The sequence below is a fragment of the Phodopus roborovskii genome, unplaced genomic scaffold (genome assembly GCF_943737965.1).
Source record: "Phodopus roborovskii unplaced genomic scaffold, PHOROB, whole genome shotgun sequence".
In the NCBI taxonomy this organism is placed as follows: domain Eukaryota; kingdom Metazoa; phylum Chordata; class Mammalia; order Rodentia; family Cricetidae; genus Phodopus; species Phodopus roborovskii.
This window is the reverse complement of record NW_026125059.1, coordinates 9,013,145-9,032,904: the sequence shown is the minus strand read 5'-3', so window position 1 is coordinate 9,032,904 and position 19,760 is coordinate 9,013,145. Positions and strand designations below refer to the sequence as shown.

Below are 19,760 nucleotides of genomic sequence, written 5' to 3'. Positions count from 1 at the left end.
CAGTCCAGTGGGACCAGACTAGATGGAGAAAAGTCTCCTCTATATATGTTGACTCTCAGACTTAGCCACATATTGCAAGTACTGGGAGCTTAACAAAGTATAATGGACAGCTGGATTCCATCGGCACAGGCAGATGGATTGCTCTGGGGTAAGCTCTGGACACTGGTGTTTTGTTTTCTCTTTAATTACTAAGTTGATTATAATATGCAGCAAAGTTTGAGAACATTTCTTCTTTGTGCTTGAAGCATTATACACACACACACAGACACACACACACACATACACACACACACAGAGAGAGAGAGAGAGAGAGAGAGAGAGAGAGAGAGAGAGAGAGAGAGAAATGCATAGAGCAAAGCATAAAGAGTTTTTTGAGAGTAAACACTGTCATAACCAGGAGACTAGTTAGAAATGCTATCCTGCCCTACCCCTGTCCAGCCAGGAGCCTCCCATTTCCTAGCTGTGACCTTGATATCCAAGCATAAGTCAGTCTCCTCTGCCACATATCACACATGAGAAAAGCCTGAGTCCTAGGATATGTATTTAGGAAGGCCTTCTGGAGAAGGTGATATTTAAAGGAAAGTGTGACAGTTGGTGGTGGAGTGGCATCTGTTACAAAAGAGGCAACCATTCAGACCATGTCAACTTGCCTGCTGTGTGTTGAGGAAATTTCCTTGCTAATATGCTTAGTCACTGTTTAGACACGATACCACCTTTTCCTCCCTGGCACGGACACTGGAATGTAGTTATAGGTTACAGGTGATTTGAGCCCATTAGCAGATGGGTGACAAACAATGAACTTCATGGAAAAAGTTCATGAGGTGGAAGAGAAGGATGAAGCCCAAAATAGATGGCGTCTCTAGGCGTGGAGAACAGCACACTGGGAAGAAGAGCTTCGCTGGATGGAGGAGTGAGTACAGAAGTCTGTGCAGAGGCATGGTGGCCACCCCACCCTAGCCCAGAAGCAGGGAAGAGCCCAGTGTGAAGTAGGCTCTCAGCAAATGCCAATATCTAGTGCATTGATCTGGAGCCCAGAAGTGAGAGAGTCCCAGGGAGACAGGCCTCAAAAGCATCCTTGCCCTGTAACAGGACCAACAGGGTATCTGCAGGGTTCCTGAGGTCTACCCAGAAGACTCTGCAACCCACCCTGGACCAGATGCTCTCATTTTGTATTGAAAAACTTTCTGTACCTCATTCACCTCTTATAAAGCTCTGTTTTTGAATGGAAAAGGTGCCCATACCTTGACACCACATTGGGATTACCTGGGAACATTTAAATTTTTCTGATTTGTTTTCTGGCCATACTCTAGATCTAATATATGAAGTCTAAGGTGTGGCCTGGGCTTCTTTATCTTTAAATGGTGGTGACGATGAAGACGACGATGATGATGATGATGATGATGATGATGATGATGATAAAAAATGCTCAGGTAATTCTGATATTCACCAGGGGTGAGAACAGCACTTGGCTCTTGTGGAGGCTGGTTGAGTCATGCCCATCCATTCATACTCTGTACTCATCCTGCAGTTTGAGCACTGGATCTTAACGTAGCTGAATTCCTGGGATTTAAACCCAGCATCATTGAAAAACATTGACTCTTGAAAGATGTTTCCCAGGTGCTGAGATGTGTAATTTCCCCATCCTGGAAATGTCTACAGGACCTGCATTTGTTACTTTTCCTGTCCTTGTGAGAACTTCAGGTAGGAAGGATTTACCTGGACTCCTCATGGAAAGGAATTGCATTCATCATGATGGAGAAGGCATGACAGCATTCACTGTGACTGGAGTGGCTTCTGTCCCTGGCAGTGGGGTTGGCAAACAACTTGCTCACATTTTGAGGGATGAGGATACAGAGAGCCCTATCACTCGATGTCAGCTAGAGTCCCAAGGCCCCCAAGTGCCATGTTCTTCCAGAACAGCACCACCACCTGGGGACCAAGGTGAAGCACATGTGAGTGTGGGGGAACATTTCATTTTCAAGTCATAACAAACATCATTTTCATATTTTGCCATGTGGCCTCCATCTGAACCAGAGGTACCATTTCTTGTTCCTTCATATATGAATTTTTTAAACCTAGCCAAGCACGTGTTTCAGATAACTACTGTAAATACAGCACAGTGTCCTTCACTGGCATAGAAAGCAATCCCCCATCGCACCGAGCAAACCAAGCCACTCTGTGAAAGTCCAGCAAAATGAATTGTCATTCCCTAAGCTTCCCAGCCTGACTTCTGCAGCATCAGGATGAAGAATGGAAGTTGGTTGGGTGGGGACATGGCTCCACGGCTAAAGTACTTGTCACGAAGACTAAAGGCAGGGGTTTGATCATCCAGAACACAGGTAAATGCTGGTGGGCGTGGCAGCCCACCTGTAATTCTAGTTCTCAGAAGGTGGAGGCCGGGCATCCCCAGAGAAAGCCGACCAACTAGCCTGGCCTGTGTTGGCCAGCTCTGTGCTACATGGAGAGACTTGGCCTAAATAAATGCAACAGAGAGCCACCATGGAGGACTTTTGTTATCACATGCACCCATACGCACGTGAACTAATCACACACCCTCACGTACGGCAGACGTAAGCCTAGGAAACAACAATAAATGAAAGAGTAGATGGTGGCAGGTGGCAGGCCCAAGAGAAAGCAAGTGTTAAGGGGAGCCTATCTCAAAACGAAAGGTGTAGTGTAGAAGTGTGTTCTCTGTTAAACCTGTGCTCAGCACCTCGTCCGTTGTGACCCTAGCTCTACCTCTTTCGTGGCCTTCACACTTGTCATTGACTTTCTACCTCACCGGAAGCAGAGCTCCTTCAGGACAGGGCTCAGGGCCATCCTAGTCACCGGTGGGTGGGTCTGCAACATGTTGAAAGCTGCCTGCTCTGTAGTGGTACCCAGTAACGGAATTTCCTCTATGATGGACGGTGAGCATTCTCTCAGCCCCTGGCACTACACTACATTCAGTTTTATTCAGGCCAGGCTCTCTGGAACCATGTTTAAACCATGGCAGACTTCCTTTTCATTCAGTGCACAACTATTAGGCACTGACAGGCGGTGTGTGGGGGGGGTAACATTTTTTGAGCTTTGCCACCCTTGAGAGCAGAGTAAGACAAAGAAGGCTGCACCTCACTAAGAACTTATAGTCTAGTGAGGTCATAGGCAATTGTCCACAAAGGAAGCTGTACATAGCACCCACCTCCTTGACAAGCCCAGGGAGGAGGATAAAATAGGGATGTACACACCAAATTTTCAGAAAGGCGGACCTCTGGGAGGTGACTGAACACCAAGGGGCAAGTCATTTGTGGTATCGTTCCCTGTCCCTTTACAAACAGCCACAGAGTCAGGATTTTCCCACTCTCCTTCACTGCTGTGACTCTAAACCAGGCACACAGTAGGTGCTCAATAAATACCGAGGGGAAACAGTGACGAATGTGCGGTTAGAAGTGTGCATTAAGTTTAAAAAGAGTTCCCACTAGTCTCAGGAAGGTGGAAGGGTAGTGACTTAAAGAGCTTAAGAAGTGAGAGTAGGTTCTTTTCAATGAGCCTGGGTAGGGTCCCTTGTTTGTTCCCCAAGAAAACCTACGTTCTCATTCTCCTTTCTCAAGCAAGAGTCTGCTTCCAACTCTGCCGGAGCCCCCTCCCCCACCCTGCTCCCACCTCCTTCCCTTTCCCTCTTCTCATCTTCCTCCTGGAGGGGCTTCTCCACAGAGTGGGCACCCCATTGCCCCAGAGCTGGCTCTGTGGCAGCAGCCTGGAAGGCAGGGTCTCCTACCCCTAGCTCCTCTCCCAGGCAGGACACTGTCCCTTTAATAGACTCCCTCTGCCTGGCGCTCTGCAGCTGGGGAGTAAATTTCTCCCTGTCATCAGGTCGCTGGGAGAAGAGGAGGAGTTTGTTAATGTTCAGTTTGTTCAGCGGGGATCGATGTTTGCTGGCATCGCCTTGCCCTGTCTTGTGTGTGTGTGTGTGTGTGTGTGTGTGTGTGTACGCGCGTGCGCGCGTGTGTGTGCCTGTGTATGTGTGAGAGTGTGTGTGTGTGCACGAGCGCGCGCGCTCCCGTGAGTGTGTGTGTGTGTGTGTGTGTGTGTGTGTGTATGTGGGGGGGGTGTGAGTGCGGGTGTATGTGTGCTTGAGCGAGAGTGCGTGTGTGTGTGTGTGTGTGTGTGTGTGTGTGTGTGTGTGTGAGTGAATTCCAGATTTTCTGTCTTTCCCAAACCCGCTCCTGTCCTCTCACATATCACTCACAGACTGGGATCTGACAGCAGCGACAAACCTACAGTGAGTGATCTCTCCCCAGCGCGAATCCGCCATCAAGATCAGGGACAAGGAGGAGGAGGAAGAAGAGGAAGAGGAGGAGGAAGAGGAGGAGGAGAAGGAGGAGAAGGAGGAGGTGGAGGAAGAGGAGGAAGAGGAGGAGGAGGGAAAGAGAAGGAAGAAGAAGAAAAAGAAGAAACCCACTGTCTTCCCAGGATTGTTTTCCCCCTTATCTTTACGCGCGAGTGTGCGCGTGGCGCGTGTGCGCCCCTCGTCCCTGCCATCTGAACCCCGACTTGGATGTTTAATAAAGAAATCAAGTGTCTCACCAGTCACCAAAAAAAACAGCAAAAAGCAAAACCAAAAAAAGAAAAAAAAATCCAAAAGCAAAAACAAAAAGAGAGAGGGGAAAAACCCAAACAAACAAACAAGGCAGAACCAACCTCCACTCGCAAGCAGCAGGCACAAACCGTCTCTGCCTCCCAGAGAGGGGGTCTCCGGCCCCGCGCTGGAGCGCTGGCAGGGGGATCGTCAGGGGGACAGAGGCCGAGTGACGTCCTAGGAGCCACAGAAAGACCAGTGAGACTGCGGCCCCCGCGCGCGGCTCAGGGCTGGGGCGCCAGAAGTGAGACTGGAGCTAAGTAGAGCGATGCCAAGGAGGAAACAGCAGGCACCCAAGCGGGCTGCAGGTAAGAGATGGCTCTGCTCCGGGTGCCGGCCCCCGATCCCGGCGGCGCACACGGCTCGCCCGCCCGCCCTCCTGGCCCGGGGCTGGTGGGGACGCCACCCCCTGGCGCTTTCAAGAGGGTTAGCTTGCGGGTACCCTCTTTATCACCCCACCCGGATCTCCCCAATCCTCTTCTCTCCAGGCTCCCTCAGGGTGGTGGCAGGGAAGCTGTCCCACCAAACCTTCCTCGCTCAAACTTTTACTCCCTCCACCCTCTACCCCACCCCTAACTTTTTCTTCCAGTCTGGCTCCTTGACTCTGGAGCCAAAGTTGGGTTGTGAATTTGGGGTTCAAGGAAGGGAGAGACACCCCCATCCCTCTGAGAGGTCAGTGCTGGTAGCTTCTGGCCTCCGGGGATAGAGTCTCCAGTCGCTGGGGCTCAGGGTTTGCAAGTGTGGGGCATGTCCAAGCCCGTGGCTGCAGGCTGGCTTTGGGGCTGTGAGCCATGAGGGTGTAGCTTTGGTCGCCAAGGTGCAAAAGGCACCCCCAGGAAATGAGTGAAGCTTTGAATGTATTTTCTAAAAGGATTCACTGTTTATAGAAATCTAATTATCCCCTCGTCTTTTCTTAAGGGGAGGGGGTCACGCATAGAATTTAAAAGCTTTGAATTTTCTTTGCCAGACAGAACATTGTTGGAAACTTTGCTCTTGGTTGCCACCACAGGAGCTGTCCCGTGGAATTCTTTCTTGCAGGGACCCTCACCCTAAAGATCTGAACAGGTTAATAGATCCCTACTACCACAGACTACAGATCTTAAGAGGATTTTTTTTTTCCTTTTGGGTTGCCTAATTGCTTTTTTAATAGTATGCTGGGGTTTTGTTTCTCGGAATTGTAAGAGGAAAGTTCATTTATCTCCTGCCAGACCCACCCACTGAAAAATCAGCTTTCCACTCGATTGCTAGTTTTGATTTGACATTTGATTGATCACCTGTCATCTCACTGCCTTTGATCTATTCATTCTGATATATATCAATAAATCACTCACCATGGTAACTCCGGGTACCAGTGACGCAAGCTTTGCCCTCTATATTCAGAGAGATGCATGTACAATCATTACCATGTTGGCTTTTAATGTGGGCATTTTTTATTTCTTTGTGTCCTTTAGTTGATCAGGGCTTTCAGGGAAAAAAATATGAAGTTTTCTCTGCCTGCCCCTCAACCCCTTCCTTGCTGACTGTCTCTTACTTTGGTCAGCATGGGTAAGACAGACCGGGGGACCCATCGATATATTTCATTCTGTTCCAACTTGAGTCAAACATGGGGAGAAGTTCCCAGGACACTTGGGTAAACTTTGAGAAGTCACCATGAGATCTGGTGAGTTAGGAATCTGGGCAAAGTAGGTATGTGTGTGTGAACACACTGGCTACCAGGCGCAGAGGCTTCATCACTGCCTGCTTCCAGCCCACAGAACAATACATATGTTTCAGAATGTGCAGTTTCCTTCCCTCCTGAGTGTGCAATCACTTCCGTAACCGTGTGGAGGTTGCTTTGAGTTGCTATAAAGCTTCCATTCAAGTATTTTCCATTGTTTCTATAAGAGCAGAATCATGAGAGTAGCCTTAAAAGCATGCACGTTCGAAGCTCGTCTAGACAGGGGGTGTTCTTTCCTCAACCCTGGTTACCTCTTTTGAAAACAATGGCTCTCTTATTTAATTTTAATTTTATCTTTTAACTTACACTGCCTTACTATCTGACCATGTGAGGGTGTGTGATGGCCTTCGAGACTTCAGAAGAGTCAGCCTGCTACATCCGATGCTGGCAACATAAGTTCAAGTGTAGGTGGATTATCAAAGATAACATCCTTATTGTTTGTTGTCCTGAAAGAGAGCCCTGGGCTACAGTCCAGCTCAAATGATACTGCCCTGAAAACTACTGTGTTTCTTTCCCCCCTCCCTTCCTTGTAGTTCCGGTAAAGGCCATCAACAACTAGGCAGTAATTTAAATTACCAGAATGACTGGACATGTCTCCTTTCACAAGCTCATTACAAAAAGTGCCTCGCTCAGAATTGCTCTACTTTAATTATAATTATCCGCTGATCAATGACGATCCAGGTGTGCAGAAAATGACGCTGTATCACATTATTTAAATGAGATCCTTTCATTAAGCTGGTATCTGTTGGTGCTGGCTACTCTTTATTGTAGTAGTAATAGTAGGATGTGTGTGTGTGTGTGTGTGTGTTGTGTGTTGTGTGTGTGTGTATGTATGTTAGTAACTTGTGAGTATACTTTCAGTTTTCTGGCCAATTGGATTCTTAGTGTCTTTGCAAGACTGTTTCTATGATTTTCATATTGTTCCCTGGGAGAAGCAGAAATCCTTTTGGAGCTGAGAGGGAGTAATTCATTTCATACACAGTGAGCTCCGTGGCTCCACAGTATTTATTTTTTCACATATTAATAAGGTGGGTTGCTTTTCCTGCAGTGTTTCTTCTGCTCATCTGAGTTGAACAAACTTATCTGAGGTTACCATGCAAGGAAGGGAGAAAGTGCCTCTCGGACCATGGCTATGCTAACTTTTATCGCTGCTTTAAATTAAATACAATGCACAACTGTAAGTGATTACTCCCGTGGACCGATGTTGAAAGTTTGATTCCTCGTTTGATTAATGAATAATAGAAGATTTAAAAAGCCTGGGAGTGAATCAGGGCTGAGACTCTCCTGGAACTCTCTTTCTCCAAATAACTCTTCCAGGCTGTTAGATGTCTTTCCTTGATTTGGTTTAAGAGTGATGTTTCAAGAAATCGGAGGCTGAACTTTCTATTAAAACAGGTATCTAAATAGAGCACACAGAGTGCTGTGCTAAATGATGGGGGTGGGGGTATGAGGAAGGCTATTCTTTTTAAATGTTCATTTCTCTCGGCAATATTACTGCTTCTCACTTTCTGAAGTTTTGCTCTTTACGGTGCTGGCACTGGAGGCCTGGGGGAAGTTCACAGAGCAGCTTCCGTGCCCTGTATGGATCTGGTATGTGAGGGTGTATTTGGATCACCCTCTTGATGGTATGTTTGGTCCACCATTAAATGCATTTGCTTTTACCTGAATGTTCAGGAATCTGCCTTGGCATCATTCCCCCTTGTTCATTTTTTAGGGAAGATAAAAAAGACAAAGGCAAAAGGGATGAGCAAAAAAGGAACTGCCTTGATGTGTTTGCACTTTAGAGGATGCAGAGTGCTTGGATAAAAAAAAAAAAAAATGTTCTCAAACATGTCTTTCTCTATCAACCCCAGCATCCATGCAGTCCGCATACACACACAGCAGAGACTATTTCAGTAGCAGTCTGCACTATTATTTTTACAGTAACGCCTGCCGGTTGCAATGAGGTATAGAATCTTGTGTAATCACATCCCTGTGAATGTCTAACAGGCCGATGAGTTACAATCCCCTGCCTCTGTTCACCCCAAACCATTCTGTGCTTCTTTCTGGCGGACTTGTGGTAGCTCCCCTTGATCCAGGTTTTTGTGGGGAGTCTGGCAGAAGAGAGAGCATCTCCCTTAATTTATTTTGTTTATTGAATGCTGAAATGAATAATGCAGATTTTGTTTTCATGGGTGTCCTTGTGTAGCAGTAAACATTAGACTATTAGCAATCATTACTTAAAAGTTGCAATTTGCACCTTAATAGCACAGGTTATTTACATGGGAAACACATTCAGCAGGGGCAGTTCTGAACACAGGCTTCAGTAGAGTAAGAATTGGCCAGAGAGGTCTCTTTTTTTATACTTGGTGATAGTGTTGTCTCTTAATTGATGGGTGAAGTCCCAGAAATTTCAGCCACCACATAATGGCAGAAGCCAGTGGCTGTAAGTGAAGTTTGCCTTTAATTTACTGGCAAGCAGGGAGACAGGGGAGAACAGGAACCCGGAATGTTTCTGGACCCCAGTTTTCTCTGTTTGCTTAAACATCCTTCAGAAAAGCAACTTCTCATTTTAAACATTTCAATGTCCATACTATAGATCTTTTTGCTTCCCAGAACAGTATGGCTTTAACACACACACACACACACACACACACACACACACACACACACACACCAGCCCACGGGGCTTCAGTAACAGGGACTCTTAGCTATTCTTGTTATTTAAAGCAAATCTCAGATGGGAGCGGCCAGGTGCCTAGGAATGACTTTGCCCTTACGTGGTTTTAGGTTGGAATTTATTCTTTCTGTAGTCCTTTCTCCAGTGCCCTCCTGCTCTTACCTCTCATCTCTCCCTTAAAGAGCCAGATTGAATAGGACATTTCAAAAGTGCATTTGTTTTAGGCATTTATTGATTTCATTTTTAATCTGCCATATCAGGACATAATATATTAAGCCTAATCTGAAGATTGCAAGTGGCAGGGCTCGGAGCAGAAAGGGAAGAGGAGAGGGCATGGGGGAATTTTGTACAGTGAAATGGCTGAGGCTTGTCTGGGGTATGCTGGGGGTTAGATGCTCCAGGCTACCTTTGCAGAGGGTAAAAACATTTCTTAGAAATACTCCACTGTTCTTCCTCTACTTTGCGTTTCCCGTTGCTCCCAACCAACTCAGTTCTTCTTGCTGCATTTGGAGAAACTTCACACTCCATAGATATCTCCTAGGCATCTTTAGTTTTGGCCCCTAAATATCTTAACTGCTGTCACTTTCACCATCGGTGGAACAGGCTTTACCTAACCCCTGCTGACTTCCCATTGGGAGTGGGTGTGTTTGGGGGGAGTCCTTCCGACTGGGTAATGCCTAAGTTGGTCTGGGTTGGTCTAGTTGTCTTCCCAAGGCTTGGGAATGGAGCTCTTTGTTGAGGGAGACTAGAGCAGGCATTATTTAGGGCCTTGGTGATGAAACTGCTCTGTTCACCTCTGCAGCTGAGCTTAGGAAAACCAATCAAGAAAACAACCTGGGCTCCTTTCCCGTTTGCATTGGGTCTGCAACCAGCTGGTTCGAGGTAAAGATGCTAAAGGTGGCTTCCCTCCATGTGTGAGGACCATCCATGCACTTACAGATACTTTGGGAAGATTCTTGTCATGGAGGCAGGACCTGCATCCATCCAGGTTTCCTTCAGAAATGAGACTCACCTACCAGATTCTGTATTAAGACCAGGCCTCGGTGGAATGCCGATTTCATGGGATGCAAAGTCAGTTGGAAATACATTAAACCACCAGAGGATGTCTTGCTTACTTCCCTGAAGCCATGCGTTTTCATTACATATTTAATTACAATCAAATTGAATGACTTTTAGAGAAAAAAAAATATCACAGTGGTATTAAAAGATGCTTGGCACACAAATAAATGTATTGCTTCTCAGGTTGAGAATACTGCCGTATTTTTATTTCTTTGAGTGGGATTTATTTTAATTTTTAAATGTTGTGATGAAAATGGGATTCCTGTTATTAAGTAGTCTTTAGTCAGAGTTCAAATTCCACTTTGGCCTCTGCTAACACTGAGAGCAAATCCTATAGCTCTTTTTTCAGTAATCTGTAACAATTGGTGGCTGGGGGACTAGACTATTTTACATTTCTTAAGTTCTGCTCAAAGTTACAGGTTTTGGGGTCACATTTACCCCACCCCCACCCCCACCCCCTTAGGAGTGCTGGCTTCATGACCAGGGTATTACATTGAGAAAAGGAAAAATAAAAAAATAAAAACACTGTATATTGATAGATTATTTCACAGTGCATTGTTTTTTTCTAGATTAAGAATTTTTTTCATTCCACCCCCTTTTCACCTTTGAATCTTGGAGGGTTTCCTGAGCGCAGGAATAAGCATAGCATTGGAAATGTATCTCAGAGTTCACCCACCAAGCCATTAGGAAGTGTTGATAAGAATGTGATATTTCCGAGTCTGGCAGCCCACTGCTGGGATCCATGAGCAAAGCAGACAGCACCCTTGTGCACACACAGGCCTTGCCTCTAAGGTGGACAGTCATCTGGGCCACCTTTAGCATGTGGCTGTGTTTCTACCCCAGGGACCCAGGAGAGAGAATGCAGAGCTGCAGGCAGGAGCCACTGACACCTCTGTTTCCAAAGCAAACTCCGTGGATGAGATGCCTAAATAATGCAGACATTTCTGAAAATCATTAACACGGGAGTTTGGTATTTCCAGTTGTCGCCTCTTTCAATTTCCCACACTCTCTATATGGGGCAGGGGGAACCCCCTGAGTCCCCTGAAAAATATACAAAGGTGCCAAAGTCATTCCTAAAATTATTTGAAATTTTAGAAATCAAAATGCAATGGGCCGGGCTGGCTAAACCTATTAATAATATATGTATCAGTTCTGTTTACCCTTGCTGAGCAACAAGGGAATATTCAACGCAGAAGTTCTAGCACTAATGACCTCAGAGAAATTACACAGGAAAAAAAAATTACGTGGATTAGATTTGAAAGCATCTGCTTTGAATTCTGCTTGTGAATGAGGGTTCTCTTTCCACCGGTATCATTTAAAAAATAAAATAGAGCAAACAACAACAACAACAAAAATGATTCAAGATCCCCTTACCGACTCTCCTAAGCAGGAACAGTGTCTAGGGTTTTATACTCCTCTACGGATGTACAAAGACATCAGGACATCCAAGCGCGTATCCCATCTCAGGTAACCAAATGTGGGCATGCAAACCAAAGGCAGCCATGGAGAAGCTGTGAAAACTAGCCAGCTCTGGGTTCTCAGTGGAAAACTTCAGTAAGGAGACATTATGGCGGGGTACCGAATGCCTCTCCTTGCAAAAGACAAGCCCTGAAGCAGGAAGGCTTTTAAAACCGGTTTCTCCTATATCTATGTGCAAAGACTGACTTAATTGGGAGGCCACGGTGTCCATTTGAGCTACAAGAGAGGCCCTGTTGTCTCCATGAAGCTACCAGACACTAGGGCGGGCTTAAAAACCAGACACAAACACACGAATGAAAGGAAAACACCCCGCAATTTCTGTTAGTGCAAAAATGAGGATCAGCTAAGTAGCAAAGTACTTTCAGAATGGAGTGAATCCCAACAACCACCAAAGAGCCTCCTTCCAGCCGCACCGGAGCCATCTCTATGGAGATTATAGGGTGGTTTCGCTATTAAGGTGAGAGAAAGCAGTTACTGTTTCTAGGGAAAACAGTCAGGGAAGGCAGGAGGAGGTTTCAGAAGGAGAGAGAAGCCTTGGCAGCTGCCGATCTGATTCCAGTGTGTTTCCGAGAAGTTTCCCCCAGAGCTGCACTGTATCATGACAGGCCCCACGAAATCTGGTGACATGGGAGATACAAAAAAAAAAAAAAAAAAACGAGACAGAGGGTCAAGGTTTTCCACAGGGAATAAACGACTTCTGTAAGCAAGAGCTACGGCAGATAAATATCTCTGTATAAACTGCGTGGGGCTTACTTTAAATCACTTCAATTTATCAGATCTTTGGAATTTTCTGTGTATTTAGGAGTCTTCCCGCTTGCCCTCCAGGGAGATGTGAGTAGCTGTTGGGCTAAGACAATGCCGTAGAGAAGACTTAAATCGACTCTGCTCACAGTGCCGCTTGGTAGAGGAGAAATGGCAGAATAAAGGCTCTCGGTGTGTTTTACATTGGCGCTGCCTCTGGCTGTTTTCCTTTATTAGAAAGCCAGGTACGCTGTCTTGTGCATCTTCTTATGTTCCTCTTGAGATTTGATTTTTCAAATGTGTATGGAGTGGTGGAGAAGGAGGAGGTGACTGGGTTCTGGAAGCTGATTTTTGCTGAGTTGATCCATGCTCAGATCTCCAGATCTGTTTCTTGTGGGTGGGGAAACCCAGCAGGCAGTTCCCATTTCTGCCTCTACTTGCTAATCTATAAAATGGGACAATCATATATTTGCTCATGTCCAGAATTTGTTGAGAATATTATGTAAACACAGGCTGAGAAAGTGCTCAGAAACTACTGGGAACACATGGATTTGAGGAACTATAGTCTCCTCACTCTGCCCCAGCCAGGCCAGGGAATGTTATGCAGGAAGGAAGGTGAACAGCCACTCCATGATTATCACAGGCTCAAGAATCTTAGGCATCAAAAGGAATTAGACGTAAAGTTTTATTTTTAATTATGTGCATATGTCTATACGGGAGAACGTAGGTGTATACACAAGAGAATGCTGGTGCCAGGGGAAGCCAGAAGACGGCGTCGGGGTCCCTGGAACTAGAGTTAGAGGCAATTCTGAGTTCCCCAGTGTGGGTGCTGGGAATAAAAGTTCAGGTCCTCTACAAAAGCAGTATGGCCTAGTAAATGTGGAACCGTGTCTCTGACCCTGAGACATGGGTCCTTTTTGACTCTTAAAAATGGAAGTCTAGGGGCTAAAGAGAGAGCTCAAGGGTTCAGAGCACTCACTGCTCTTGGCAAGGAGCAGCGTTGGCTTCCCAGCACCTACATCAGGCTGCTCGCAACTGCATGTGATCCCACCCTGCCCTCTGAGGCCACCTGCACTCACATGCTGATACCACCCACACACAGGCACTTCATACATAATTTAAAAGAGAAAAAACAGTCCTTCGGTAGCTGGGTAGATCTTAACTGAGGCACGTGCACTCAACGTTGCTCTGCTTAGAACTCAGCACCAGCTCAAAAACAAAACTATTTCACAAAAGTAATACTTAGTACAGGCTCAACTGTAGCTATGTAAGTGATGTCATCTGCCACCTTCGGACTGCCTAAGGCATCCCAGGTGCTGTACCAAGTGCTGCATATGTCATCCTCCATTTCCTTTTGCATAACTGAAGTTTGAATTCCTACTATGTGCCGAATCTTGTTCTAGTCGCTGGGGACCCAGGGGGTGAGTCAGATGGTTGGTTTCCCATCCCTGGAGAGTCCTGCTCCAGTTCCAGGGGTGGGAGTGGGGCTGAAGAACATACAAATAAATTGCAAAGAAGAAAATAGTTTTTCATGGAAAAGTAATTTACATGCAGAAAAGTGCTCTGCAATGCTATCTGTGCTGTGAAGGTGAAGTTATGTAAGTATGAATCGGAACGGTGTGCGTGTGTGGGGGTGGTCAGGCGCTATCTTGTAGATGAAGCGCGGGAACATGAGCAAAGTCTCATTTCTTACAAATCCCCAAGGGTCTGATGTCATGGCAGTCCCTGTTCCCTCACTGGGATCTATTGGACCTAGGTCAAGCCATGGCCAGACTGGAGTGGGAAGACAGTTCCCTGTGCCTCTGAGATCTCTGCAGTTCATCTTTCATGGAAGCATGACCAGAACAGCCACAGTGATGCATCATAGATGGATATTTAACCCTTCCTTGTGTCCCCTACACCTGTGGTGATGGTTACATATGGGGAAGGGAAGTCAAGAGCATTGCCACAAAAGCCTATCTTTAGTGGTATCTCCAACTGGTATCTCCAGGTCCACCACCATCACACATGCAGAGGGCTTCAGCATCCCTTCCTGTGTGCAATCCCGCACACATGCCTTCTTCATGCATTTAGCAAATCATGACTACACACCTAGCGAGTGTTATATGTTGCTCTCAGTGCTAACGGTGGCAGAATGCAAAACAATGGTCCTGCCCTCACACAGATAATATTCAGGAGAGTGAAATCAGGAAGTTAATGCACGCACGCACACACACACACACACACACACACACACACACACACACACACGAATAGCTAGGCACAGAGTGGGAATTTGCATTCATCCCAGGCAGAAGAAGCAGTAAGGGCCATGGGGCCATGGGCCTGAGCCTGAGGCCATGGACACGCATGTATGTATGACGAATATAACGTGTAAGAGGTCACAGTGCCTACACTGTTAAGGATGAGGGAGACCGGCAAGAAACAAGGCAGGAGAGTTGGCTGATTTGGTAGCAAGTCACAGGTGGCCTTCCCAATTTGATTGTAGGAGAGACTGGACAAGTTGAGGTAAAGTAACGGTCACTATGGATCTCAAGTTGGTGATGGTCACCTTCCAGGCATCGGTGGCCTCCCAGAGATGGTAAATGGTCCTTAGTGTAGTAAGAGCAGCTGGGGAGAAATACAGGTGCCTGCCTTTATGGCTTTTGCAGAGAGAGGCCTTGGAGTTAGAGGCAAGGAGGGGGGTGGGTGGGGCTGGGGTGGGGTGGGGTGGGGGTCATTACATCCATGAGGTTGCTGAAAGATAACCAGCTGTTTGGGGCCGACCAAACCTGGAGTCCAGCGCCAACTGTGCTTGAACGCAAGCTCTGTTACCTGACTGAGCATCAGTTTCTTCTGTCAAATGAATACAGAGATATTGCTAACGTATTAGCGGGCCTGTTGAGTGAGATGATATAGGTGATGCCTTTGGTGAAGTGCTCACAGATCTTGGGTAAATGAACCCCTCTCCTTCCCTTTCCCCTCCTCTCCACCCTCCTCCTGCTCGTCCTCTTCTCCTCCCTTTTATATTTTAATCCCCCTCCCTTCCACTTTCTCCCACTTCTCCTTCTTTCTCAAACTTTTTTCTCTTCCCTTTCTTCCTCCTCTTCCTCCTCCAACCCTTCTTTCTCCTGCCCTTTCTCTTTTTGCAGGGATTCTGGTGTGCGACACCGATCTCTGTCACTGCAGTACCCTCTTACTGTGTGATCTTTGGAAGCACTAAAGACAAGCAACTGCTTTTCATAATACACATGTATTTTGTACACACCATGGCTCCTCCTGCACATTTTGGAGAAGCCGTAGGGCCCTGTGTGTAAACACTGAGTAACTGTAAGGTAAGGGTGCTTGCTCTTGTGCAGATTTCTAGATGCCCTGGGTAAGCTAGATTAGGGATGGAGGGTGGAAGACAGGTAATTGGTGGGGAAGGCATGGAGGACCCTCCCTCCCGAGCCCTGAGGTTCAGCGATTGGTGGGGAAGGCGTGGAGGACCCGCCCTCCTGAGCCCTGAGGTTCAGCGATTGGTGGGGAAGGCATGGGGGACCCGCCCTCCTGAGCCCTGAGGTTCAGCGATTGGTGGGGAAGACGAGGAGGACCCTCCCTCCTGAGCCCCGAGGTTCAGCATCCACACACCTGCTCTCTAGGTGCCTTGCTGGCCCAGATCCTCCCAGCTCCCAGGACTTGTCAGCCATGCCCATCCCCCACCAGGGAATTGTTACTCATCCCCCAGGGTCTAGCATTGCAGAGTTTAGGAGTTATTAAGCCAGTGGGAGAAGGCTGTTTCCTGGTTATGGCTTGTTGACTTTTCAATTGTCACCTCCAGGTGTTTGAAAGAAGGAGGAAGGTCTCTGTCTAAACCCATCCCAAGGCAAAGAGATGAAGGTCTTGGAGAACATGGAGAGTTGTTTGCTCCATGCCTTAGACCTTACTTAACAGCTATGATTAAAAGTTGTTGTGTATTCGATACTGTGGAAGGTTTTGAAGCTAGAGCCTCAAAGCAAACTGACTAAGAGCCTTGCTTCTTGGAGCTTACGTTTAGTGTGAGGATGTGTAAGGGATTAGCCGGGCCACCCACCCTGTGATGTGGAGCAGCAGCCTTTGTAGTAAAGAAAATGAAGAGAAGGTGATGAGTTGAATGTGATGAGGGTGGGGTGAACCATTTCGAATAAGATTTCAGGAAATGGCTCTCCACATGGAAGTGATCCTGATGCTGGGTCTAGACAGAAGTAGCCATTGGAGAAATGAATCTGGATGGGGAAGGTGGTGTGAGACACAGCACAAAGTCGAGGGCAAGGGGCTTCCTGGGAACCAGAGGAAGAGCTCACTGGGAAGTCAGGGTGCTGTGGCAGGGGGCTTGCAGAACTGCAGTGAGGAGCCAGAGTCCCTCCTGAGATATAGACTTTGGAGGGTATAGGGGAAGAGGAAAAAGAAGAGGCAAGGTCCCTCTACTGCCTTGCTGCTCCCCAAGCAACAGGATGAGCAACAGGCTGTGCACTTGGGAGCCCCTTGCGCCATCATTTGGGTTAAAAAGCTTTTGGTGACTTGGACAGGAAGAAAGGGTGACAGAGACCGACCCAACAGAAGAAAGTAAACCCATAGATGGGGAGCTTAAATGAAAGAGGAGTCTATACCACATGCTGTTTGTATAAAATAGATTGTTTCTATTTTATTAATGTGTTCTTTGAGTCTCTTATTTCCCTCCTCTGTTTACTTATGAGGGTAGTGCTGGAAATGGCTACTTTGTAGCCCTTAAAGTCAACAAGACTCAAGGAGCAAAGGCAAAGTGTTTGGAGCATTTTTTCTAGAATTCACTGTGCAGGGAAAGGCACCACCCGTCTCTAAGCATGTCTCCCAGGTCCTGGAATTGCAGCCTCCTCTGGCTGCACTGCTCTGTCAGGCAGGAAAGCGATGGAGCAGGGACCGATCATGGAGTCGGTCTGGCATGGGCTCCCTTTCCCACTATGTGCTGTGTCTTGGCTGTATGACTTCAGGCACCTTTGTTTCCCAGAGTTCAGTTTCCTCATTAGCAACACAGACCAAATAAAATGATTCATCTCAATGGGATTTTATGAGCATTAATTGAGATTAATCAGATCATATGCTTAACACAGAGCCCTGTACATAGTGGTCAATAAATTTGAGTCATAACATTAACAAGGTAATGATCTGACCCAGGTCTTGATTTCTTTATTGGCAGAACAAGGGTAGTAAAGCTGCCCTCTTGTGATTGTTGGGAGAAGCAAAGTGGTAATACTAGCAAGGCACCTGGAATAGCACCCTGTACAAAGTAAGCACTCAATAAAGGATTCAAACTACCTTGCTGATTATGAACTTGTGAGGGACAGATGTTACGTCTATTGCTTTTGTGTGCATATGACAAAACACAATTGGTACCCAATACCTTTTGGTTGAAACATGAATGACTAGCACTTTGTTATTAGGATTGGAAGTTAGGACATGAAGGTGTGAATGAAAAAGAATATAGATCAGTAGCTCAAACAGTTGTCATAGCATTAGAAATGTCCCATGGCTGGATCTTCCCAAGCTGGTCAGGGGTCTCCACAGCGATGGCTGTGGTGTTAGTTTAAATGTCAAACTGAGAGTCACCTGCTAAGACAACCTCAATTGAGGAACTGTCTAGATCAGGTTAGTCTGTGGGCTTGTCTGTGAGGGATGGTCTTGACTGTTGATATAGGAGCTCCCAGCCCAGTGCTGGTGGCACCATCCCCTAGGCAAAGGTCCTCAACTATATATATGACAGGAGAAAGCTGGATGAAAGCAAGCAAGCAGGCAGCCTGGGAACATTTGTTTAACTCTGCTTTTTATTGAAGCTATGGTTTGACTAGCTGCCTCAAAATCCTGCTGTTTTGCTTATCTGCAGCGATGGGCTCTGTGGCCTGAAATTAGAAGCTAAACACCCCCCCCCCCGCGCCAAACTGCCTTTGCTCAGAGTGTTTCCTCACAGCAACAGAGATAAAACTAGAACAATGATGGAGGATGCAGACCTATTGTTGACTGTGATCTAACCCACAGTAGTTCTGCCTTGGGGTGGCACACCATTGGTGATAGTTTTAAGGTCACTAAGTAACACAGTGATGATAGTGTCCCCTTCTCAGTGACACCTCAACTTCCCATTACATCTAGAAGAAAGACTCACTTTGATAACCTCCTGCCTTTAATACCTTCACCTCCGTGTTTCTCAGGAGTGCACCTCAGATTTAGGAAGAAACAGCTTTCCATGGAAATATGACATTATAATCTGAGGTTTTCAATATCCAGTGGCCACCAATGGATGACAAATGCTACCGATTTGCATTGACTGTGATTGGTAAATGGCATAGCTATCTTGTTTTAAAGTGGAATTATTTAAGTTAAAAGGGGTATTATTTCAAAGAAGCATAAAAAGAGACCCACATTAGCAGGTTGATGTGTGAAAAGACCGTCAGCATCAGGATGTGGGCAGAGCAAGGAACTCAGTGGGTCCAGCTGTGAGGAGCGGTTGCCAAGTCACAACCAGGTCCAGAGGCTGCCAGACGGAGGCAGTCATTAAAACTTCAAAACGCTTTGGAAACCGGAAGGAACCTCCTCCCCTCCCAGGATATCAGAGGGAAACTTGAGAATGCCTTGGCTCTTACAGGAAGTTCTGAAAATATGGAAGTTCTGACATCTGGAGTAGAGCAGGCTTCTCAACCTCTTGGAGAGTGGTCCTCACACAGAGACCTGATGAAGATGCATATTCTCAGACTCCCAGGAGAGTCTGAGGATATAGAATCCGGGGGTTCTGATGGCAAGGGATGGGAGGAGGAGGCTCTGGGCCTGGCAGTCTACAAGGAACACATCCACATTGAATTACAGGATATAGGATATGTGTATGTGTGTGTATATATAATACAAGATTGCTGTAGATATTTAATATGTATTATGGAAATACACATTATTGTTTCTGACATACATGAATATATAATAAAGAAGTGTATGATTGCTATGCTCTATAATCAAAATGTAATATGTAAATACATAAAGTATACATATATAAATTCTATTATCCTCTTTTGCTTTGTGTGTATGTGTGTGTGTGTGTGTGTACGTGTCATTCTCCACATCATCATCTCCTCCTTACTCTCTCTATGCTGTACTAATTATGTTTTTAGAAATATCAGAGGCCACTGGATAGTGATGGCTCACGCCTTTAATCCCAGCACTTGCAAGACAGAAGCAGGCAGATTTCATTGACTTTGAGGCTAGCCTGGTATATATCGTGAGTTCTAGGAGAGCCAAGGTTACACAGAGAAACCCTGTATCACACTCCCCATCACAAGAAAAAGAAAGAAAAGAAAAGATCAGTGGTCAGTCTACTTTAACACGGGAATGTGCCCATTCATGCCCCCCACCACAGGACCAAGCATCAGTGCCCAGAGATGTTAACAAGGGAAACTAACTGTCCAGGTATAGCTCCATGGTGGGGGCTGGTCCAGCATGGGTGAGACCGGGGTTCATCCTCAGCACCACAC

At 46.4% G+C, this 19,760-nt stretch overlaps 1 protein-coding gene across 4 annotated transcripts in view; it reads left to right on the top strand.

The window, feature by feature from the left end:
* Positions 1-4,114: 4,114 nt before the first annotated feature.
* Tshz2 (teashirt zinc finger homeobox 2) overlaps positions 4,115-19,760 on the top strand; it is a 424,927-nt gene continuing 409,281 nt past the window's right edge. For all 4 annotated transcript variants that reach the window (XM_051185650.1, XM_051185655.1, XM_051185647.1 and 1 more), the window contains exon 1: positions 4,115-4,926. In XM_051185650.1, coding sequence (XP_051041607.1) covers positions 4,887-4,926 — 40 coding nt within the window. In that variant the 5' untranslated portion in view covers positions 4,115-4,886. The remainder of the gene's footprint in view (positions 4,927-19,760) is intronic.